Source organism: Acartia tonsa, chromosome 1 (genome assembly GCF_053477335.1).
Source record: "Acartia tonsa isolate MP-2025a chromosome 1, ASM5347733v1, whole genome shotgun sequence".
NCBI lineage: Eukaryota > Metazoa > Arthropoda > Copepoda > Calanoida > Acartiidae > Acartia > Acartia tonsa.
The window spans coordinates 8396501-8416545 of NC_137260.1; the positions used below are offsets into that span (position 1 = coordinate 8396501).

The 20045-nt window shown below is 31.6% G+C and overlaps 3 protein-coding genes across 4 annotated transcripts in view; all 3 read right to left on the reverse strand.

Moving 5' to 3' along the window:
* The window catches only part of LOC145312155 (tRNA (guanine(6)-N(2))-methyltransferase THUMP3-like), an 18690-nt gene extending 6927 nt beyond the window's left edge, over positions 1–11763 (reverse strand). Inside the window, exons 1-9 of the mRNA XM_080151309.1 lie at positions 11704–11763; positions 10971–11049; positions 9878–10009; positions 9187–9270; positions 8592–8675; positions 8175–8221; positions 7836–7944; positions 7390–7460; positions 7154–7223 (exon numbers count right to left, since the gene is read on the reverse strand). Coding sequence (XP_080007435.1) covers positions 7154–7223; positions 7390–7460; positions 7836–7944; positions 8175–8221; positions 8592–8675; positions 9187–9270; positions 9878–10009; positions 10971–11049; positions 11704–11738 — 711 coding nt within the window. The 5' untranslated portion in view covers positions 11739–11763. The remainder of the gene's footprint in view (positions 1–7153; positions 7224–7389; positions 7461–7835; positions 7945–8174; positions 8222–8591; positions 8676–9186; positions 9271–9877; positions 10010–10970; positions 11050–11703) is intronic.
* On the reverse strand, positions 11749–15607 carry LOC145312340 (neuron-specific calcium-binding protein hippocalcin-like). Its single transcript, XM_080151586.1, has 6 exons — positions 15451–15607; positions 14953–15050; positions 14567–14657; positions 13820–13905; positions 13309–13424; positions 11749–12896 (listed from the first exon to the last, which is right to left on the reverse strand). Exons 1-6 carry the CDS (start codon positions 15605–15607, stop codon positions 12809–12811), a joined length of 636 nt encoding a protein of 211 aa, XP_080007712.1. The 3' UTR covers positions 11749–12808.
* Positions 15591–20045, reverse strand: part of Ttc1 (Tetratricopeptide repeat domain 1) — an 11288-nt gene continuing 6833 nt past the window's right edge. Inside the window, exons 5-9 of one of the 2 annotated variants that reach the window (XR_013876995.1) lie at positions 19277–19396; positions 18826–18921; positions 17767–17855; positions 16140–16638; positions 15591–15838 (exon numbers count right to left, since the gene is read on the reverse strand). Coding sequence is in view for 1 of the 2 variants with exons in the window: in XM_080151543.1 (XP_080007669.1) it covers positions 16477–16638; positions 17767–17855; positions 18826–18921; positions 19277–19396 (467 nt within the window). In the remaining variant the exon portion in view is untranslated. Of the gene's footprint in view, positions 16639–17766; positions 17856–18825; positions 18922–19276; positions 19397–20045 lie in introns of both variants that reach the window. The other variant, XM_080151543.1, reaches the window with a different exon arrangement.

A 20045-nucleotide genomic window follows, 5' to 3' on the forward strand; every position in this document is an offset into this window, starting at 1 on the left:
TCCTTTCACTTAAGCTTCTATGGTTATAAACTAACTTCTAGTTTAGAATTTACCCCCCTGCCGCCAACCCCTTGCACTCCAGGGCACATAGGGGCAACAAGGGGCATCAATTCACCACCCCCAAATCAAGTTTTAAACATTCTATGAGTATTATCATACCCAATGTACATCAGATTTCAAAGGAATCGTAAAAATACGCTTTTCAAGTAAGCATTCTAATGCATGGAAGTCAAGAAATGCAAAAATTTTCTTACAGAAAAAGGCATACTTTTTGTGTTTCACCAACAATTTTAAAAGTATTATAAAATCTCTTAGAATTAACGTAATTAGACAAAATAACTTTTGATGAGTCATGCATTACATATATTTTGACAGTATAAAAGAAAAAAACACAAATTGAAGAAATTAGTCCTAAATAATTCTAGTTGAAGTCAAGATTTTAGTTTATTTTTGTTTGTTTTAAAATCAACATTTAAGTAGACAGTATCAGGAAACATGTTTTCACTGGTTGCCACTGACTAAAAAAACGATATTTGATTGCCCAAAGACATATTATAATCGCCTGTACTGGTTTCATTTACCCCCCCGCGCCCCCGTAGGGGTTTTTAGCCCGTTTTCTAAAGGTGGGTGCAAGAAAAGATTGTAAGAAAAAGCTTTTAAATGCGCTTTTAAAGTCAAATGTAAGATGTAATACATATAAATAAAAGACGCAAAAACATAGTTATGAGAAATATTTATTTGATCAGACTTTGAATATAAGTTGATAATGAATATTTTCAAGTTCTATTGACTAAATGATGGGGAGGGGAGGGAAGGGGGGGGGGTGCTAAACCTAAATCTAAACCTCTTTATGTTTGATGTTTTAATGTAACTAAATAAGCGTTTCTATGGATTATTACAAATATCAGGGATCTAAAGGGAGAAGACAAAGGTCAATAAATTGATGTACATCCCCAATGATAATACACAAAATTACCCCTTGTGTAGATCAAAGTTAGTAGTTAAAATGTTTGAACACACAACTGTAAAACTGTGGGGACTAGTGTTATAAACAGCCCAATGTCCCCTCCCTCACTGCGGAAAGGTAAAGCTAACATTCAAATAACGTAGTGTTCTTATAATCATTCTAAATATGAATTAGCAAGTAGTCTATCTGTCTGTCTATTGGTAATGCTTTGTTTTTAAGTTTTGTAGTTACATGGTCTTCATGTTTAGCGTCTTCAGTTTTATTTAGAAAGGGAGGGGACATTACACTAGTCCCCAAACTTCAAAGTTTTATAATAACGTTTTTGTATTCGTTGACATAACAACTTTAGGAAATTTGATTGATTTTTTATTGGTTGGTTCATTAAGATGAGTATCAAAACTTTTCAACCACTAATTGTCATCTACAGACAATCAATTTTGTAAAATAATTTATTATTTAATGTATCTATATTGGGGATATACAAGTACATACATTAATCGGTTATTGTTTTGTTCCTTAGATCCCTGGATGTTAATCTATAATACAAAGTAGCTTGATGTATGTTTGTCTGTCCGTCCGTACCAATAGATCTCGGTAACCACAAAACCGATTAGATTTTACTCTTCAGGGAATATATCTACTGGTCCTTTATAACAAGCTGATTTTTTACTTTTATGACAACAAATATTGGTTTTGAATGTTAAAAATATCCTATTCATCTGATTTACTGAATACTCAGTACTTATTCTTAGTACATTAAGGTATAGTGTTATAAGCGAAGCATCTCTATAATCAAGCCCTAAAAACGTCAGTATGTCCTTAAACAGTAACATGTATTTAATCAGTTTTAATTACAATCTTTTATAGACATGCATTAATATTCAGTTCTTACACTTCACAAGTGTTAATGTTCGTTTGTCCTTCCATTTCAGAGATTCGCTTCTATGGATGTTGTCATCCTTGTTTAATTACCTCTTGGAGCAAAGCCCATAGAGGCTAGGGGCGAAGCCGCTAGTATACATATAAACAGTAAACAAGAATCATAATATCATTATAAATATAGATATTAGCTAATAAAAATCTATGTCAATAATGCCCACATTTATAATGGATTTATTATTAAGTGAAACTTGTAGCTTGTTAAAATAAGAATCCCCATCCACCCCCTTTACACCATCCTCTCCCCTTCTACTGAAATGAATTCTATGACCCCAAATTTGACACTTTGAACACTTTGATGGATAGTTAGATGGATAGGTAGATGAATAGATATATCGATAGATAGATGGATGAGTAAATGGATAGACAGATGGATAGATAGATGGATGGACAGATGGATAGATAGATGGATAGATAGATGGATGGATAGATGGATAGTTGATGAATAGATAGATAAATAGTTGATGGATAGATAGATGGATCGATAGATGGATAGATAGATAGATAGACAGATGGATAGAAAGATGGATAGAAAGATGGATAGATAGATAGATGGATAGATAGATGGATAGATAGATAGATGGATAGATAAATGGATAGATAGATGGATAGATAGATGGATAGATAGATGGATAGACAGATGGATAGATAGATGGATAGATAGATGGATGAGTAAATGGATAGACAGATGGATAGATAGATGGATAGACAGATGGATATATAGATGGATAGATAGATGGATAGATAGATGGATGGATAGATGGATAGTTGATGGATAGATAGATAAATAGTTGATGGATAGATAGATGGATCGATAGATGGATAGATAGATAGATAGACAGATGGATAGAAAGATGGATAGATAGATAGATGGATAGATAGATGGATAGATAGATGGATAGATAGATAGATGGATAGATAGGTGGATAGATAGATGATGAGTAAATGGATAGACAGATGGATAGATAGATGGATAGACAGATGGATAGATAGATGGATAGATAGATGGATAGATAGATGGATGGATAGATGGATAGTTGATAGATAGATAGATAAATAGTTGATGGATAGATAGATGAATAGATAGACGGATGGATAGAGAGATTAATAGATAGATGGATAGGGTAAAGGGGGGCTATTTTCGTGGGGTGTTATTCCGGTAATTTTCTATCTACCTTCATTAAATGACCTTTATCTCCATGTTCCTTTCAAATGACAGAAAAAAACATAAAAGCAAATTTGTTCGTTGTTAAGTTGCCTACAAAATGAAATTTTTGTGGGATGAATTTTAAGGGTACTAAATAATTAAATCCCCTTTTTGCTTGATTTGCCCCAATGTGCAGGGTTCAAAATAAACCCTAAAAATGAACCTAACCTTAATTTTCTCAGAAACCATTTGATCAATAGAGATGATTTCTTAAACTTAGGCTGTTATGCTTATAAAATAGCTTCAAGGTTAAAAGTCAGCACCCTGCCGCCAACCCCTAGCCATCTGAGCTCAAAAAACCCTAAAAATGAACCTAACCTTAATTTTCTCAGAAACCATTTGATCAATAAAGCAGATTTCTAGGACTTTTATGGTTTAGAAGTCACCCCCCTAGCCCCCCAGGGCTCGAAAAAACCCTAAAAAATTAACCTAAACTTGATTTTCACAGAAGCCATTTGATCAATAGTGCAGATTATCTTGGTCTAAAGCTTATATGATTATAAAATAACTTTTAGTTTGAAAGTTTCTTAACCTCTGTAACCACATTATTAAATGTTCAGATGAAAGTTTAAGATATCATTTCTTATGATATCCCGGAGGGATAGATATTGGCGGCAGGTGGCTGACTCTTAAACTAAAAGTTATTTTATAAGCATAAAAGTTTAAGTTTAAGAAATCATCTCCAATGATCAAATGGTTTCTGAGAAAATTAAGGTTAGGTTCATGTTTAGGGTTTATTTTGAACCCTGGAGGGCTAGGGGTTGGCGGCAGGGGGGTGACTTATAAAGTTTAAGTTAGTTTATAAGCATAAAATCTTAAGAAATCATCTATTGATCAAATGGTTTCTGAGAAAATTAAAGTTAGGTTCATTTCCAGGGTTAATTTGAGCCCCAGAGGGCTAGGGGTTTGTAGCAGGGAGGTGAATTCAAAACTAGAAGTTAGTTTATAACCATAAAAGCCTAAGTTTAAGAAATCACATCTATTGATCAAATGGTTTCTGAGAAAATTAAGGTTAGGTTTATTTTTTTTGGTTAATTTGAGCCCCGGAGGGCTAGGTGTTGATGGCAGTAGGGTGACTTCTAAACTTAACGTTACTTTACAAGCATAATAGCTTAAGTTTAAGAAATCATCTCTATTGATCAAATGGATTCTGAGAAAATTAAGGTTAGGTTCATTTCCAGGGTTAATTTGAGCCCCAGAGGGCTAGGGGTTGGCCATAGAAGGGTAACTTCGAAACTATAAGTAAGTTAATAAATATAAAAACTTAAGTTTAAAAATTAACTCTATTGATCAAATGGTTTCTGAGAAAATTAAGGTTAGGTACATTTTTAGGGTTTTTTTGAGCCCCGGAGGGCTAGGGGTTGGTGGCAGGAGGGTAACTTCAAAACTATAAGTAAGGTAATAGGCTTAAAAATTAAGTTTAAGAAATCATCTCAATTGATCAAATGGTTTCTGAGAAAATTAAGGTTTGGTTCATTTCCAGGGTTTTTTTGGCCATAGAAGGGTAACTTCGAAACTAGAAGTCAGTTTATAACCATAAAAACTTAAAATTAAGAAATCATCTCTATTGATCAAATGGTTTCTGAGAAAATTAAGGTTAGGTTAATTTTTAGGGTTAATTTGAGCCCCGGAGGGCTAGGGTTTGGCAGCAGGAGGGTAACTTCAAAACTATAAGTAAGGTAATAGGCTTAAAAATTAAGTTTAAGAAATCATCTCAATTGATCAAATGGTTTCTGAGAAAATTAAGGTTAGGTTCATTTCCAGGGTAACTTCAAAACTATAAGTAAGTTTATAAGCATAAAAACTTAAGTTTAAGAAATCATCTCTATAGATCAAATGGTTTCTGAGATAATTAAGGTTAGGTTCATTTCCAGGGTTTTTTAGCCCCGGAGGGCTAGGGGGTGGGGGTAGAGGGTTGACTTCGAAACCATGAGATGTTCATACTCATTAAAGCTTAAGTTCAAGAAATCAACTCTATTGATCAAATGATTTCTGAGAAAATTAAGGTTAGGTTCGTTTTTAGGGTTAATTTATGTCACTTTGAGCAAATCAAAGCGTTTGATAGAAATTTCGTATTTTTTAAAGAATTTCCAGGTATGGTTATCAAAAAAAAAATTTTTTTTTTCCCTATTGTTCTATTCAATAGGGAATACATATATCTAGAGCACCTTAGCGTTCTACTACTATTTTTAGGCCTTGTAACACACACCTTTACGGAATTTACTAGAAAATGACCTCTCCCTTTATTAAAGTCTAAACAAAATTATGAGTAAATTTTTTTATAAACGGTTTAAATACAAGTTAATGTTTAAGGACATAATTACATTTTTAGGACTTGATAAAGAGATGCATCGCCTATAACATTGTACTTTGTTGTCCTAGGAATAAGTATCCCAAAATTCAGTTCAATCGGATAATTTTATCACATAAAAATATGTTGTTTTAATTTTTTTTAAAATCAACAGTTTAAATTGGGCGTTCGGAAATTCTGGTAACGATTTTAGAGTAGCTACACTTTCTCTAAGGTGTACCTAAATACTACAGGAATAACCTTGCAAAGTTTGAAATCGATAGGAAAATTCTAAATTAACGGAAAAAACTAACCGTTCCACTAAAAAAGCTAACATTTCCACCTTCAAATCTAACTTTTACTGACGGACAGACGGACGTACGGACGGAAAAGAAATTTTAGAAAAGCTTCGCTTTTAATAACAGTAAATATGTTGTAAATCAATTCTGTCAGTATTATTTAAAGCGAAGCTTTTCTATAATAAGGGTCGGTCCGTCCGTACGTCCTTCACAAACGGATAGCTTTTTTCGTTAATTTAGGCATGTTAGAGATGTCATATCGATTTCAAACTTTGCATGGTGATTCCTTTAGTAATTAGGTACGATTTAGAAAGTAAAGCAGTTTTCAACAAATTTACTTACAATTTTGCTTCGACTCTTATACATTTATATTCTGATTATTCAGTTCTGATACTACATAAGTGTTAATGTCCGTTTGTCCTACAGTTTCAGTGCTTCGCTTTTATGGATGTTGTCATAATTGTTTAGTTAAATGATATGTTGATTTTTCATTACTGTTTTTACTTTCTAAGTTTAAGATTTCAAGGTATTTTGAAGAAAAAAAGCATTAATTAAAACCAGAAGGTACTGCCGTCGACAATTTCATGAGTTATAATTAATCTACAAAAAAAGTTTTTAAAACAACTACTGCTTTCATGTGTTAGAGGTAATATACATTTTACATCAAAGGCTATTTTAAAGTCAAATCATCACAAATTTTTAGTCAAATTCTTAAAAATTCTATAATCCGGAAGAAGGAGCAGATACAATTTAGCTAAAACCAGTTTTGATTTTGCAAATATGTCTATTTATAGGATCCATTGACCGCTTGTTGCGTGTTGGTCATAAATCCGCTAAACTGTTGAGGAAAAGTGTGTATATTAAAATAGGATTTATAGTAAGGCAATGAAATTTTCTTTAACGTTTCCGTCCAAAACTAACACAACTACAAAATATTACTAAAACTTTAATTTATTTCAGTATTTATGATTAGACATGTACTTTGCGAATTGGACTGTTAAGAGTACATACGTGTTTAATTACACATAAACAAGGATAACAACATCCATAAGAAGGGAAGCATAAAAATCATGGAATGATTAATCATACACAGTGAGTGCAGAAGAGAGAGAACATAGAAGATGGGAGAAAATTTCAAGAAAATCACGAAGAAAATAAAGTTTATATCTTTTGAATCATGACCGAAATGTACTACAGACAGCCAAGCAAAACCATATATAAATTGGATGCACATATGTCATAGGAATCTTCATTTAAAAATTAAGATGTCTATCTTAAATATCAGCTGAGAAAATATCATTTCCCCCCATAGCTTTACGGACTGACTGACGGAGCCAATGTGAATTTTAGAGTAGCTTTCAAACTAAATTACAGAATATCGACTAAATTAATGACATACTTAAGTATATTATGATTTAGGAGTAGATATGCGCCCAGTATAACAAACATACCTTAGCTAATTTAACCAGAGAAGCGGCTAGTGTTGGCTTCAAAGCTAACTGTCCAAGCTGTGTTAAAGTTCTGAAGAAAAAAAATACTTTGTAACAGCGTGTTGGTTATAAAAACAATATTGGTATGTATTCGTTTTAAGTTTATAATCTACATCGAAAGCTATGCGATTGCTGAAGCCTTAGTATTAGAGTGACTGAACTACTTATGTTATATATTATAAATATTGTATTTTTACCTGTAAAATAATGATTTATTTGTAAGCGCAATCGCCACATAAACTTGATCTACATCACAATTTATCACAACCTATATAATAAAGTTTGTATTAATAACATGTTATTCTATTATATAGGATACTACCGGCTGCGCCATTAGGCTCTAGAGGCTCTGAATTTGGAAGGGAAGATAAAGGCAGAGAAATGGCCAAAACCATCCAAAGACTTAAAAAAAAATTGCCCAAAATCTACCCGGGACCTATGTGATTGTAAAGGTTCTCTAAAATGTATCATCCATTCAGTGGTTACAGAGTTCTTAAGCAACAGACAAAATACCGTAATACTTATATAAAATGATAAGTTACAAACAGAAGAAGTTTTTATGTATGGACTTCATAGTTTTTTAAAAACAACATAGAAATTAATTGGCAAAGTTCTCTTTTCTATAACAAAAAATAAAACATACCTCCATATTATAATCCTTCATTTTAACATTCCATCCAAACTTGTCATGAATTCTTCCACCAACAGATATTTGAGCCTCTGTTGATTTAAACTTGTGATTTGTTCCAGTTCTATACAAATACAACAATTTTAAACAATAGGACAGAGGTAGGTTTATGAAAATGTTTTACCTAACCGGTTTAAAAAAAAGTATTTTTATAATTTAGTGAGAGATGCACTGCACATTAACGAAGATGGTTAGTAATTTACCCCAACCCTACGGCCCCCCATAATTTTTCTTTTACAGATTTTAGATTTGAAAATCTAAACAATTCACAAACAATATTAATTTTGATATTACCTATAACATGAACAACGGAAACTTGGCATATCTTCTAATCGAGGCTTCTACGATCAACAGAAATTCATTTTTGTTTTAAGAATATATATTTATCATATTGTATTACAGACAGCTTTCTGCGGATAATAAAAAGAAAAATTATAAGATTGATTCTAGCTCAGTTGGCCTCGCGGGGTCGAAGTCCCGGGCCAACACTAAACTGGTATCCATTTTGAGATTTTCTATTTTATTATTCATGGAAAATTGTCTCTAACAGGATACGATACAAGATTTTTTATAATGGCTGAGAACCGAATCTAATCCAGCGGACATTACATCAGTATTGAAATACTTGAAATAATTAACCCTTCGATAAATTCTTTAACAAGGAAGATTACATATAAAAGAGGCGAACGAATTTAAATTGAATTTTCGTTCCTTTGGATTACTTTCCAAATTATCCTTTTCTGTTTCTTCATCTTTGTAAATTGTCCCTTCAAAATTTAGCACATCTTTCCATACCTTAAAAGCAATGATTTAAGCTATTTGCAATATATGAATTTATTCTCAGGGATCAAAAGGGATAAGACAATGGCCAATAAATTGATGTACATCCCCAATGTTAATACACAAAATTACACCTTCTGTAGATTATTATTTGTGGTTAAAACGTTTAGACACTCATTTTACTATACTAACCAATAAAAATAAAGTTGTTAAGCCAACGAATAAGAAAAGGTTATTACATAACTTTGGGGGCTAGTGTAGTAAACAGACCATTGTCAACTCTCTCAAATGCTTTGATCTTAAGGGATAAGACAATGGGCGATAAATTGATTTACACCCCCCATGGTAATAAACAAAATTACCCGTTCTGTGTATTAAAACTAGGGACACTAATTGAATTAAACAAACCAATCAAAATTCAACATATGTTTAAGTAACCAGTCTTTGATAGGAAATTAGGTTATAAAACTTTGGGTATTAGTTTAACTAGAGTCCCCTCCCTCCCTGAATAAAAAGATAATTATACCTCTAATGATTTCTCCCATGATAATTTGTCAGCAAAATCTGCTAAACTCACAAGCTGCTCCTCACTTGATTCTGGATATACAAACTGGTTTTAATATACATTTATATATTGTTCAATTTTAAGCTGGTAAAACTATGATGATCTAATCATAGCTCCAAGTTTAAAAATAAACTAGAATAAATTAAGATTCAGGGATCTGAAGGGATAAAATTGAAGTACATCCCCAATAATAATACACAAAATTATCCCTTTAGTGCATTAAATTTAGTTGTTGAAACGTTTGTACACTCAACTTATTGAACTAATAAATCAAAAATCATGAAAAGCCCCCAAAGTTGTCAATTGAACGAATAGGAAAACATTGGGGGCTAGTGTAATAATCAGCCCAATGTCTTCTACCTCCCAAATGATTTGTAATAGTAAGATGTATTAATAAAGAAACTAACATTCTAAGCCGTGTATGTAGAATCTTCGCAACTGATCCTATTATTAAATTTTTTTGTCTGTTTCTTAAGATTTCGATAACTACTAAACCGATTGAGTTCTTCTTTACAGGGAATCTTCACATAGGCATTGGCATAGATTCAGACTCATTTTTAAGTCTTACGATGGTTTAAATGACTCTCCCTTCCCCTTCGTAATTAGAGCCCCTTAATTTCAAGGTCGTATCCGCTAGTAATGTATACAATTCCTGATGAGTATGTCCAACTAGGACCCAGATATTGTTGACAGTTCTTAGTTTCAGTGTCTCTCTAGCTTTCTGTATTGGTATATCAAATATGACTCGCCCTCTATGGACGCGTCCATCACAGTCGAGTAATTCCTAAAATATAATAAAATAAAATTGATACGAGATTTCTTTAGTACAATACTATAAGTAATTGAATGATTCAATATAAGGTTTTTTTTTTTAATGCAACCATCTCGTAATCAGTGAGCAAATGGCACTTAGAATTCGAATTTCGATCTAAACTTTTGCATAAGTAATCCTTGGTAGGTCTATTTTCCCTAAATCGAACAAAAAGTTGGAAAAGTAACGGCTGGCGGCTCAGCCGTTTTTTGCCTATTTTCAGGGTAAATTTATCATCAATTACGTAGGAATCAACTATTTAAAACATATTTTCGATTTAATTCATGTTAAATAATAGCCATAACCATTTTTGAAACTTCTAGTACCAACAGCTACCGTCTAGAACCGTTTGATAGCGTTTTGGAGTGGCAACGAGAATAAGGTGGAGATAGGTTTCGTGAATAATTTGTACTATAGATATCCAAAAAATGGCAAAACTGCTGAGCCGCCAGCCGTTAGCCGTTACTTTTCCAACTTTTTGTTCGATTTAGGGAAAATAGACCTACCAAGGTTTACTCATGCAAAATTTCAGATGGAAATTCGAATTCTAAGTGCCATTTGCTCACTGATTACGAGATGGTTGCATTAACCCCCCCCCCCCCCTTACGCATATGCAGAGAATGAATATGGGGAGTTATAGGGAGCTAAATATAAAGAACTATTTTACATGGGTGTATACTGTATATTTTCCAACCAAATTGAATTTCTTTCACTAGGAGGAAATATGAAGAGTAAAAAATATACGACTCTGCTGTATCCCCCCTAATATATTTTTTTTTCAAGATTGCTAATGCTGCACTAGCTAGAACAAAATAGTCCTGCTAAAGAATAATATCCTAATGAATAAAGTAGAAAGGTTGATTAGAAAGCAGTTGCTAGTAAATTGTCATGTAAGATAGTGAGTAATCTTACCAGAACGTAAATATCAGCCTACCTTGACTTCTTCAAGGACTACAGGTTCGAATCCTGTAGCACATGAGGCTTCAATAGTACATAATCCGTCATCCGTTAATCCTGCAGGTAATTCATACGTTTATTTTCAAAATGTGTTAGGGATCTAAAGGGACAAGACAATGGGCGACAAATCAATGTACCTGAAAGTTATCCCTTCTGCAGATTACAATTAGTGGTTGAAGCGTTCCGATACTTAATGAACGTCAACAAATAAAACTTTAGGAACTAGTGTAATTAACAGCCTAATGTCCCCTGAAAATATGTACAGACGTGCCACAATTGTAAAGAGACACGATAAAAATGTACACAATATTTTTCATTATGACGCTTTGTTTCATGATCTATTAATTTTTAATTAAATAAAATCAATAATTATCGTAAAAACGGGGAAAATAGAAAAAAATAGCAAGAAAAATCAATCTTGGAACTAATCTAAAGGGCCTAAAATTTAATCCAAGTATGTAGAAATATTCTATATTTCAGGGATGTTAAAGGATAAGACAACAGATGATAAATTGATATATATTCCCAATGATGATAAACAAATCACCACTTCTGTTGGTAAATTTTTTTTTAACTTTTGAAGACTTAAAAAGTACTTTCAAGATTTTGAGTCAACTGATAAGATATATGTAAAACTTTAGGTAGCAATTTAATTTGAGTCCATTGTCTCATCTCTCCCTAACATATTATGAAAATAAACGTAGTTAATCCCTTTGAACCCCTCCAAATTTAGAGGTTCACACATTTTTTACAACCTGAAAAATTAAGCTAAATCATGCAAATTTTGTTACCCGTCAATAAAAAATAAATAATTAGGTAGAGATATTTCATCTGAAAAACAACTGTTTTTGCAAAAACTTTTCCGCCAATGACAGAAAAATTGGATTAATAACAGTTATCCTCCAAATATATAATATGCTACAAAAACTCAACTATGTTTTTATAAAATTTTGTACATAAAATATAAATTTTAATCACAGCAATAGGTTTTAAATTACATTAAACACGTAGTAAGTTATACATTATTTAAACTATTTATTTCTTAAATGCAAATCTCTTTTGTACTTTAAAACATATTAATAGGCACACTTAATTAGAGGGGGAAGGGCATTTCTAATTATGTATGACAAAATTAAATTAAGTTTAAATCGGAGAAGCGCTAGAATCGTAAAATAGGCGGTTTTTAATGGTTGAAAGTTTTCAACTTATGATTAGTAAATTTCAAAGTTTCGATGTTATACAATTTTAATACCAATAATTTCTACACAACTTATAGGAAATGCCCTCTCCCACTCTTTTATCTCATATAATTTTTTATACCAAAATAAATCATTTTTAAACTTCTTGATGGCACAGAGTAAATACAATTTTCTATAAACCTTATATTGTCTATTTACAACCTAAAAAAAGTTATATTATTTTGTTGTTGTTTAAGCATAAGATCTTGGAAATGGCTCGACTTTCGATTAAATTATCCTTTATTTAGAAGTCTTAAATCACCTATGTAGGTTTTAAACTATTTATGCCCATAGCAAAGCCTCAAGAGACTAGCGGCGCGGCAAATATATTTATTGCTTTTATAAAATTTCTAATATTGCGATTTCTACATATATGTTTTTTATTTTGATTTTTAAAATTAAGATAGAATTTAATCTTCTTCAGTTTTCATTTACAAAATATCCTTCAATATAATAGGCTATTTAAAGTGTTTAGAATAATAAAAATGATTTTATTACTCATATTATACAAAAATTACAAAAAATATAAATCCATCTTGAAACATATATTATTAACTAGTTGTATGTAAATTTATTTTTATTTTGAAATGAACAATTCAAGAATATTTAGAGTGAGCATCTTTGATACTTTTTGTTCCTCCATCACTGCTTTCACAAATTCTTCCCTAAATAGAAATAAATAATAGAGTAGCTGCGCTCCTAATAATGAAAAGAATCTAAATTAATAAATATAATATGAGTTTTCCATTAGGGTTCTAAACTGATTAATATTCGCTATATTAAATCCAGTCTTGTAGCTGGCTAACATAACGATCACTCCTATCCACCCCATTTACCCCATCCCCTCCCACCTACATGATGCACGAACGGACCTATAAATAGTGTCAATTTTAGCAACCTAAATAGATGACTATTCTATATCCATAGTACATACCAATATCGAATAACCTATGGTCAGATTTAAAAAAAATAATTTGAAAAAAATATTTGTTCAACCTTACACTTATCAATCTTCGTTTAGATGTTAAAATATCTACCATAAACCAATCCCTGTGCAACTAATGTACAAAATCCTACTTTGAAACAGAACCATCGTTGTTATAATCCATTTCCGTGAAGGCTTGGTTCGCCGTTGATAACTCATCTTCTTTAGAGGATAATATCAACAAACCTTGCAGGTCTTTTACTAGTCTCTAAAACAAATAATTATGACTAAATGCATAGTAGCTACGGTAACAAGAGCCTATTCAAGGAGTTTAAAAATAGTTCTTTAAATGATCTTTAAAGAGATTTTATTCGCCTTTTTTTGTACAACGAATTTTGATATTAATAAAGATTACGATGGCGATAACAATCTAAATTAGTGGTCAGAATACAAATAGCCCCTGTTTCTGTGTCAAAGCATTGTAATTACTTTAATTTTGAGGGTTTTTCCCCCACACCCCCTCAAGAATATTAAGATAATAGGATAAAAACAAAATAGTTATTTATCGTAATTAATCCCTAAATAGCGGAATATTTTTCTATATTTCTGAACCGGTTTTGATCCAGCGGAAATTGATCGGATCCATACTGGAAAAGAACTTACCAACATTTCAGGCCGGCTAATAGTGCCGTCTTCATTAACATCAAATAGACGAAATAATTTCTCTAAAACTTGTTCTGGTGTTCCATCTAAATAAACAACATGTCTTATAATATCCCAAGAACGGTGAGGTTTTATTGTTTGCATTTCTTAGATTTTATGGATCATAAAATAAATGTATCAGTATAGATGTATAAGGATCAAGAGTTTGGGACCTTTTACGTCTGCTATCAAATTACTTTCTGCTCTTTTGTAGGTGTTAATATTTTCGAAGCTATGGGTTGATATTCAAAGACCCAATTGAAAGTCGGCACAGGATCCCCACCCAGTAAACATACAGTTTTTATTTAAACCCTCCCCCCTCTATTCTTTTACTTTAATGATCATATTTTTACTGAAAGTTTTTTTTATTATTCTATCTGAATATGAATATGCCTTACCTAAGATTTACATATCTTAATATTTGATAACAGTTTATCATGTAAATAAAGTTTTTTTGTTATTCCGGCGCTACTTATGGGCAATGAGGGAAGGGATCAGGATTTGGACAAACAATTCTAAGTGAAAATTTCCTCACAACCAACTTCCTTCTTTACCCCCAACACCCCGTCATACCCACTTCCCTTTAGTTAAATAACAAAACAAGTTTTATGCCAACATAACGCCACTTAAATATCCAAAACATCAGCATTTTTAAATGAAATTAATTTGCTGAATCACAGTCCCTGTTAATATGTAAAATAAACTAACCTGCTAAAACATGATAGACAACCATAAATTCAACAAAGTCTATGTGACCATCATTATTTGTATCGTATATTCGGAATACGTGCGGCTCTAACTAAACAAAAATCATTGGGGTTTGTTTAAGGATTAACAAGACTAGTTTACATGAAAACTGAGGACTTGTTGAAATGAAAAAAAAATACTGTCCTTTTGTGTAAAATCACATAGGAATTATAATCAGAAAATTAAAGGGTAAAAAAAGGTATAAAAAATTGTTTTTCTTAATTTAAATTATCCATCAATGTATCATTCATCTTTTGTTCTACGCTTTTAGACCCCTGACATTTATTGAAACTTAAACTTAACAACAACAAAAAAGGAATTACTGGGTTTGTAAAAAAAGAGCTTACCCGCTCAGCAATTTTAGTGCAGTCTTTAGTTGATTTACCAAGAGAATCACACAGCATACTTTTAAACTTGGGCCGTGTTATTATTCCTTTAGGATTATCTAAAAACAAATTTAACTGAATTTTTTTTAACAATACTTATTTTAAGAAAAAAATCAATAAAACTTAAACTGATGTCTAAACACGATTCTTCAAGGCTAAGAAACAAGAGAGAGGGGACAATAGCTGTTTTTTACACTAGTCCCCACGTTTCATAAAAATATTTTCTTATTTGTTGGCCTAACAACTTTGGAGACTTCAATTTAATTTTGATCGGTTGACTCATCAAGTTGGGTGTTTAAACGTTTCAACCCCGTATTGTAATCTTCAGAAGGGGTAATGCTTTGCATCATCATTGGAGATAAACATCAATTTATAGGCCTTTGTCCTATCCCTTTTGATCCCTGAATGCATGTGCCTGACTGACCATCAAGGGTAATAGAATTATTATCCAAAACTAACCTTTAACAAAATAGTTGAATCTCTGACTGACTTGATCCATGGACAGTCCGCTGGAATTGGCCAACTCCTGGCAGTCAGACTCTCTTAGAACAGGCTTCCCATTTTTTATTCCCATTGCAAATGTGTGTTGTGTGTTTAAGTCTGCAATTATGTACATTGTACAACATTATTTCCAGTATAAAATGATAAAGGGGGTCATTTATTTGGCATATTTTCTGTAAAGATGTGTGTAATGCTCTAATTAAGAACAGTTTGACTGAACAATATTTGACTAAAAGGTTACACCCAAATTTACGAAAAATACGCGAAAAAAATGATCCCCTATTAATACTTAAATTCCTTATGTACCTTAGTTAGGGGGATAGGTAAATGATAGAATAATCTTACCCTAAATAATTTCAAATCCATAATCAAGAAGGAAAGACCTATTTTATTTTAGAAAAACTATTTTTCACAATTTGTTTTACTAAAGGACGAAAAGGAATGTAGTTATTTAAAAAAACTCGATACTTGTCATACAAATTTACATTTTAACTAGGTAATTTATGTCAAAAATTAAAAATAAATATTCTGTGTTAATTTCAACTTATCATTTAGACGTTTTTAAGTGCATAAAACACGGAGTTTTACCTACATTAATCCAACCTCCTATCATTAATGCTTATAAATGAAGGTCACATAGTACTAACCTATCAACCAAATTTTCTTATCAAAATACTTTAGGAAATAACTTTTATGCTACATAAAAAATTATCAAACTCTAATCAATATTAATCAAGGATACGGGGATAGGACAATGAAAGACAAATGTAGACATTTAAGTTAAGATTAATTTATCTGACATTGTCCACTCCCTCCTGGGAACTAATTTACTATCTAACTAATAATAATCACAGTCGTTTACAATATGAATAATTTAACTATCAATTTCGAAGATTTTTTAGAATAAACTTTTTTCAATTTACGAAAAACTATTTTGTTTCAAATTATTTGGTTTCTTTAAAGGTACCAAATACTTATACCAAACTATTTATTCTGTGAAAACTGGACATTATATCCTCCCGTGGACGGATCCTGGACCATGTTGAAATTATCCGTGGACAGGCCGAACGGTTTGAGGACCATGTTGCCCAACTTCTTCAAGTTTTGCATCATCTCCTCTTTCATCTTCTCGTTGCGCTCCTCTATCTAAATTTGTTCTTGTTCAATTTAGGGGCAAGATTAAATTCATTGTCTAATTACACTCCCAGGGATCTAAAGGGATAAGACAATGGCCAATAAATTGATGTACATCCCCAATGATGATACACAAAATTACTCCATCTGTAGATTACAATTAGTGGTTGAAACGTTTGCACACTTAACTCTAGTACCTCTCTGATCCTTTCAATATAATCTCCTAGATGCTAGGGGCTAAGCCGTTAGTATATTTAAAAATAAAACACAAAAATGAAACAAACAATATTGCATTATTTTTATATATTGGGAGGGATAAGAGGGCTCACAAAACACAAACTTGAAAAATTTCAAAGAAAATTAAAAGTTTAAAATTAATCTAAATCAACACAAAAAAATATGCAAAGCTTCTCCAAAATGTATTGGACAGACAAGGATATATAAATTAATATCCGTAGTACTTCAACGCTAAATGCTAACTAAACTAAAACTTTTTATCCAACTACGCATTGAACAATTTAGTTGACAAAATGTAAATTAAGTATTACATCATTGAAAGATAAGTATATTAACAGGTTTTATAAGATTTATTGCAAAAATATGTACATCTTATACTTTTAGTTAGAATTAAGCTTAGATATATAATGAGTGAGAGAAGGGTGGTATGCTCATAGAAAAGTGGGCTAAAATTGCACTCTTGCCTTTAGATGTATTTCTATTTTCAATCGAAGAATCTTTTCATAAATAGGCAATATTACTACCCACCACTTCATAATATTATACTGCTAAATAGGCTCAAATGTAGGTAAAACATATTGGCGTCCTCCATAAGTAATGTTAGGTTCGGATTTAAGCTAACTTAATCTTAACTATTTACAGTTGTTGATAGAATACAAATATTTTTACAATAATAATTCTTGTACTATCAAATATCAATAAGTAGATTATAGGTATAAGAAATAAACCCAAAATTTTTCAATAAGAATGTTAAGTTGAAATTTAGTTCTCTGTTATACTAGTGTCTCCTAGTTTAAAACTAGGGGGGGGGGGGGGAGGTTCAAATGGGCAGTTTCTTTTGAGGTAGTTAAGGTAATACTTATTGATGTTGTCATACTTGTTCTATTACAATTATAAACTTACCCTTTGAGGTAAAGTAGCTAAAGCTCTTCTAGCTTCATTATTATTTGGATCTAATTCTAGGACTCGTTTGTAATCTTCTAATGCCTCATCTAAATAAATAAAAATGTTAATTTTATTTTCAATTACAGCTTAACATTTAAGAGACAAAACAATAACGGATATATTATTACTTGGACCTTACAGCAGATTTTAATACTTACTAATAAAGTGTAACAGTCAGCGGGCTAAAATAACGAGTTCCCTCTTTTTCTATCCCCTTTACCCTATCCCATCCCCTCCTACTAGATAAACTAACTGACCAATAAATGATATGATAGGGATATAGCAACCTAAAATAACAATTTTTCTCCATTAAAAATAACCACGTAAATTCTACATTCAGTAAAACGATACATTATTGTCCAAAATATGCAATAACTAAGAGCTTAGTCACTTACTAAAAATAATATTTCTATGTTATTATTTTTTATCAAAATTCAGTTTGTCAGTTACTTAAGGACATAATTGTCCTTGTTACCGGTTTTTTGCACTAAACTAAATACTTTATTTACAGTTTCAACAAATATTAACTAAAATAGCTGTAATAACATCTGCAAACTAATATGTAAAATGATGCTTAATTTAAGTTGCTTATTTTTTACGTCATAATTCAACGATTATAATGTTTTAAAGCAAAACAAGTTTATCGTTCTCACTCAATGAATTAATAATCAATAGTTCCAGAAATCTAAAGCGTTGCTATAAAAAAACCGCAAGATTTATTTTATCATATAACAGAAAAGCTTTGATAGATTCATAAAGTTACAGAGTAGCTACGCTATCAAAGTAAAATAATGGAAAGGGGCAGGGGATAAATAACTGTGTGTCCACGGGGTGGGCCTTTGAATATCATCCAACAGCGTCGGAAATATTAACACAGCTTAGTTGCTTCAAAAAAGAAAAAAGAAATTTAATAGCATAAGAAAAAAGGTCCACACCACTTAAACCAGTTAGGTGTCTGGGTAATAAATCTATACTTATTACTTATTAATTTATTGCTACACTAATCAATATAATTACCTAATTTTTCAGTCTCTTCAAAAAGTTCAGCCCGTCTGAGGAAAGCTTTCAGATAAGAAGGGTCCAATTCTACTGCTTTACTACAATTCTTTATTGCCTGTAGTTTTAGTTTTGATTACAATTTTTTTTGTAAAAAAATTACTAAAGGATTTTACTTTTTTAATCTCAAAATAATATTTTTCTTCCTTTTTTGGTAGATTACACCCCCCCCCCCAAAAAAAAAGGGAAATAAAATAACGATTTTAATCTTATTCATTAAAAAACAAGGATGAAAACAGCCATAAACGGCAAAAAACGAACATTGAAACTTGTAGAGTGTCAGAAATGAAAAACTAGAATATGAATCTGCGGGTCGACCCTAATAATAGAAAAGCTTCGCTTTGGAAAGCTAAACCCATAGACGTTGGGGACTAAACCATAATCATATGTTTATGTGTATTTTGAAATCATTCCTTGTCTTTCTGGCCCAGAACCCTGAACATCTGAGCCCTGTTGGCGTACAGGACGGACCTGTCCTTCACATATGACAGGGGACATAGGTTCAGGCCCTCGGTATACTTCTTCACAGCATCTGAAATAAAATTTCTAATTGAATAAAAAATGGTATCCATTATTTTCGGCGAATAATTTTACAGTATTCAATGTTGGCTTTATGCTAATTTAAGTGACAAGTTATAAAAGTTGACACTAATAAGAAAATAGGCTTCATTTTACCCATTAATATTTTTACCAAAACCATTGAAATAAACAGTAATAATTGATAAATTAAGGTATTGTTAATATGATTAATCCAAGCATTTTTTTTACAGTTTATCCAAATCAACCCTGATCCTAAATCAGGGATAAGACAATGGCCGATAAATTGATGTACATCCCAAATGATGATACACAAAATTACCCCTTCTGTAGATTAAAACTGTAAGAAAAAGTCATTCAAAAACTTTGGGAACTAATGTAATAAACAGACCATTGTCCCCCCTCTCTCTCTCTTTCGGTATAAAAGTATGGTTTTTCAGAATCCTAGTCCTTTGTTCCTGAATAACAGAGATGTTTGTAAAAACTCCTGAAAAGAAAAATAGCTTTATCGGTTGATTTTAAAAGAATTAAACTGTAGAAACAAAAACTTTTTCACTTAGTTTTTAAAATAAACAATTTCAGGAATAGGAGTGTTATGAGAGAAGGAAAATTCGTATTTTATTAACATCCCAAATCATGGACTT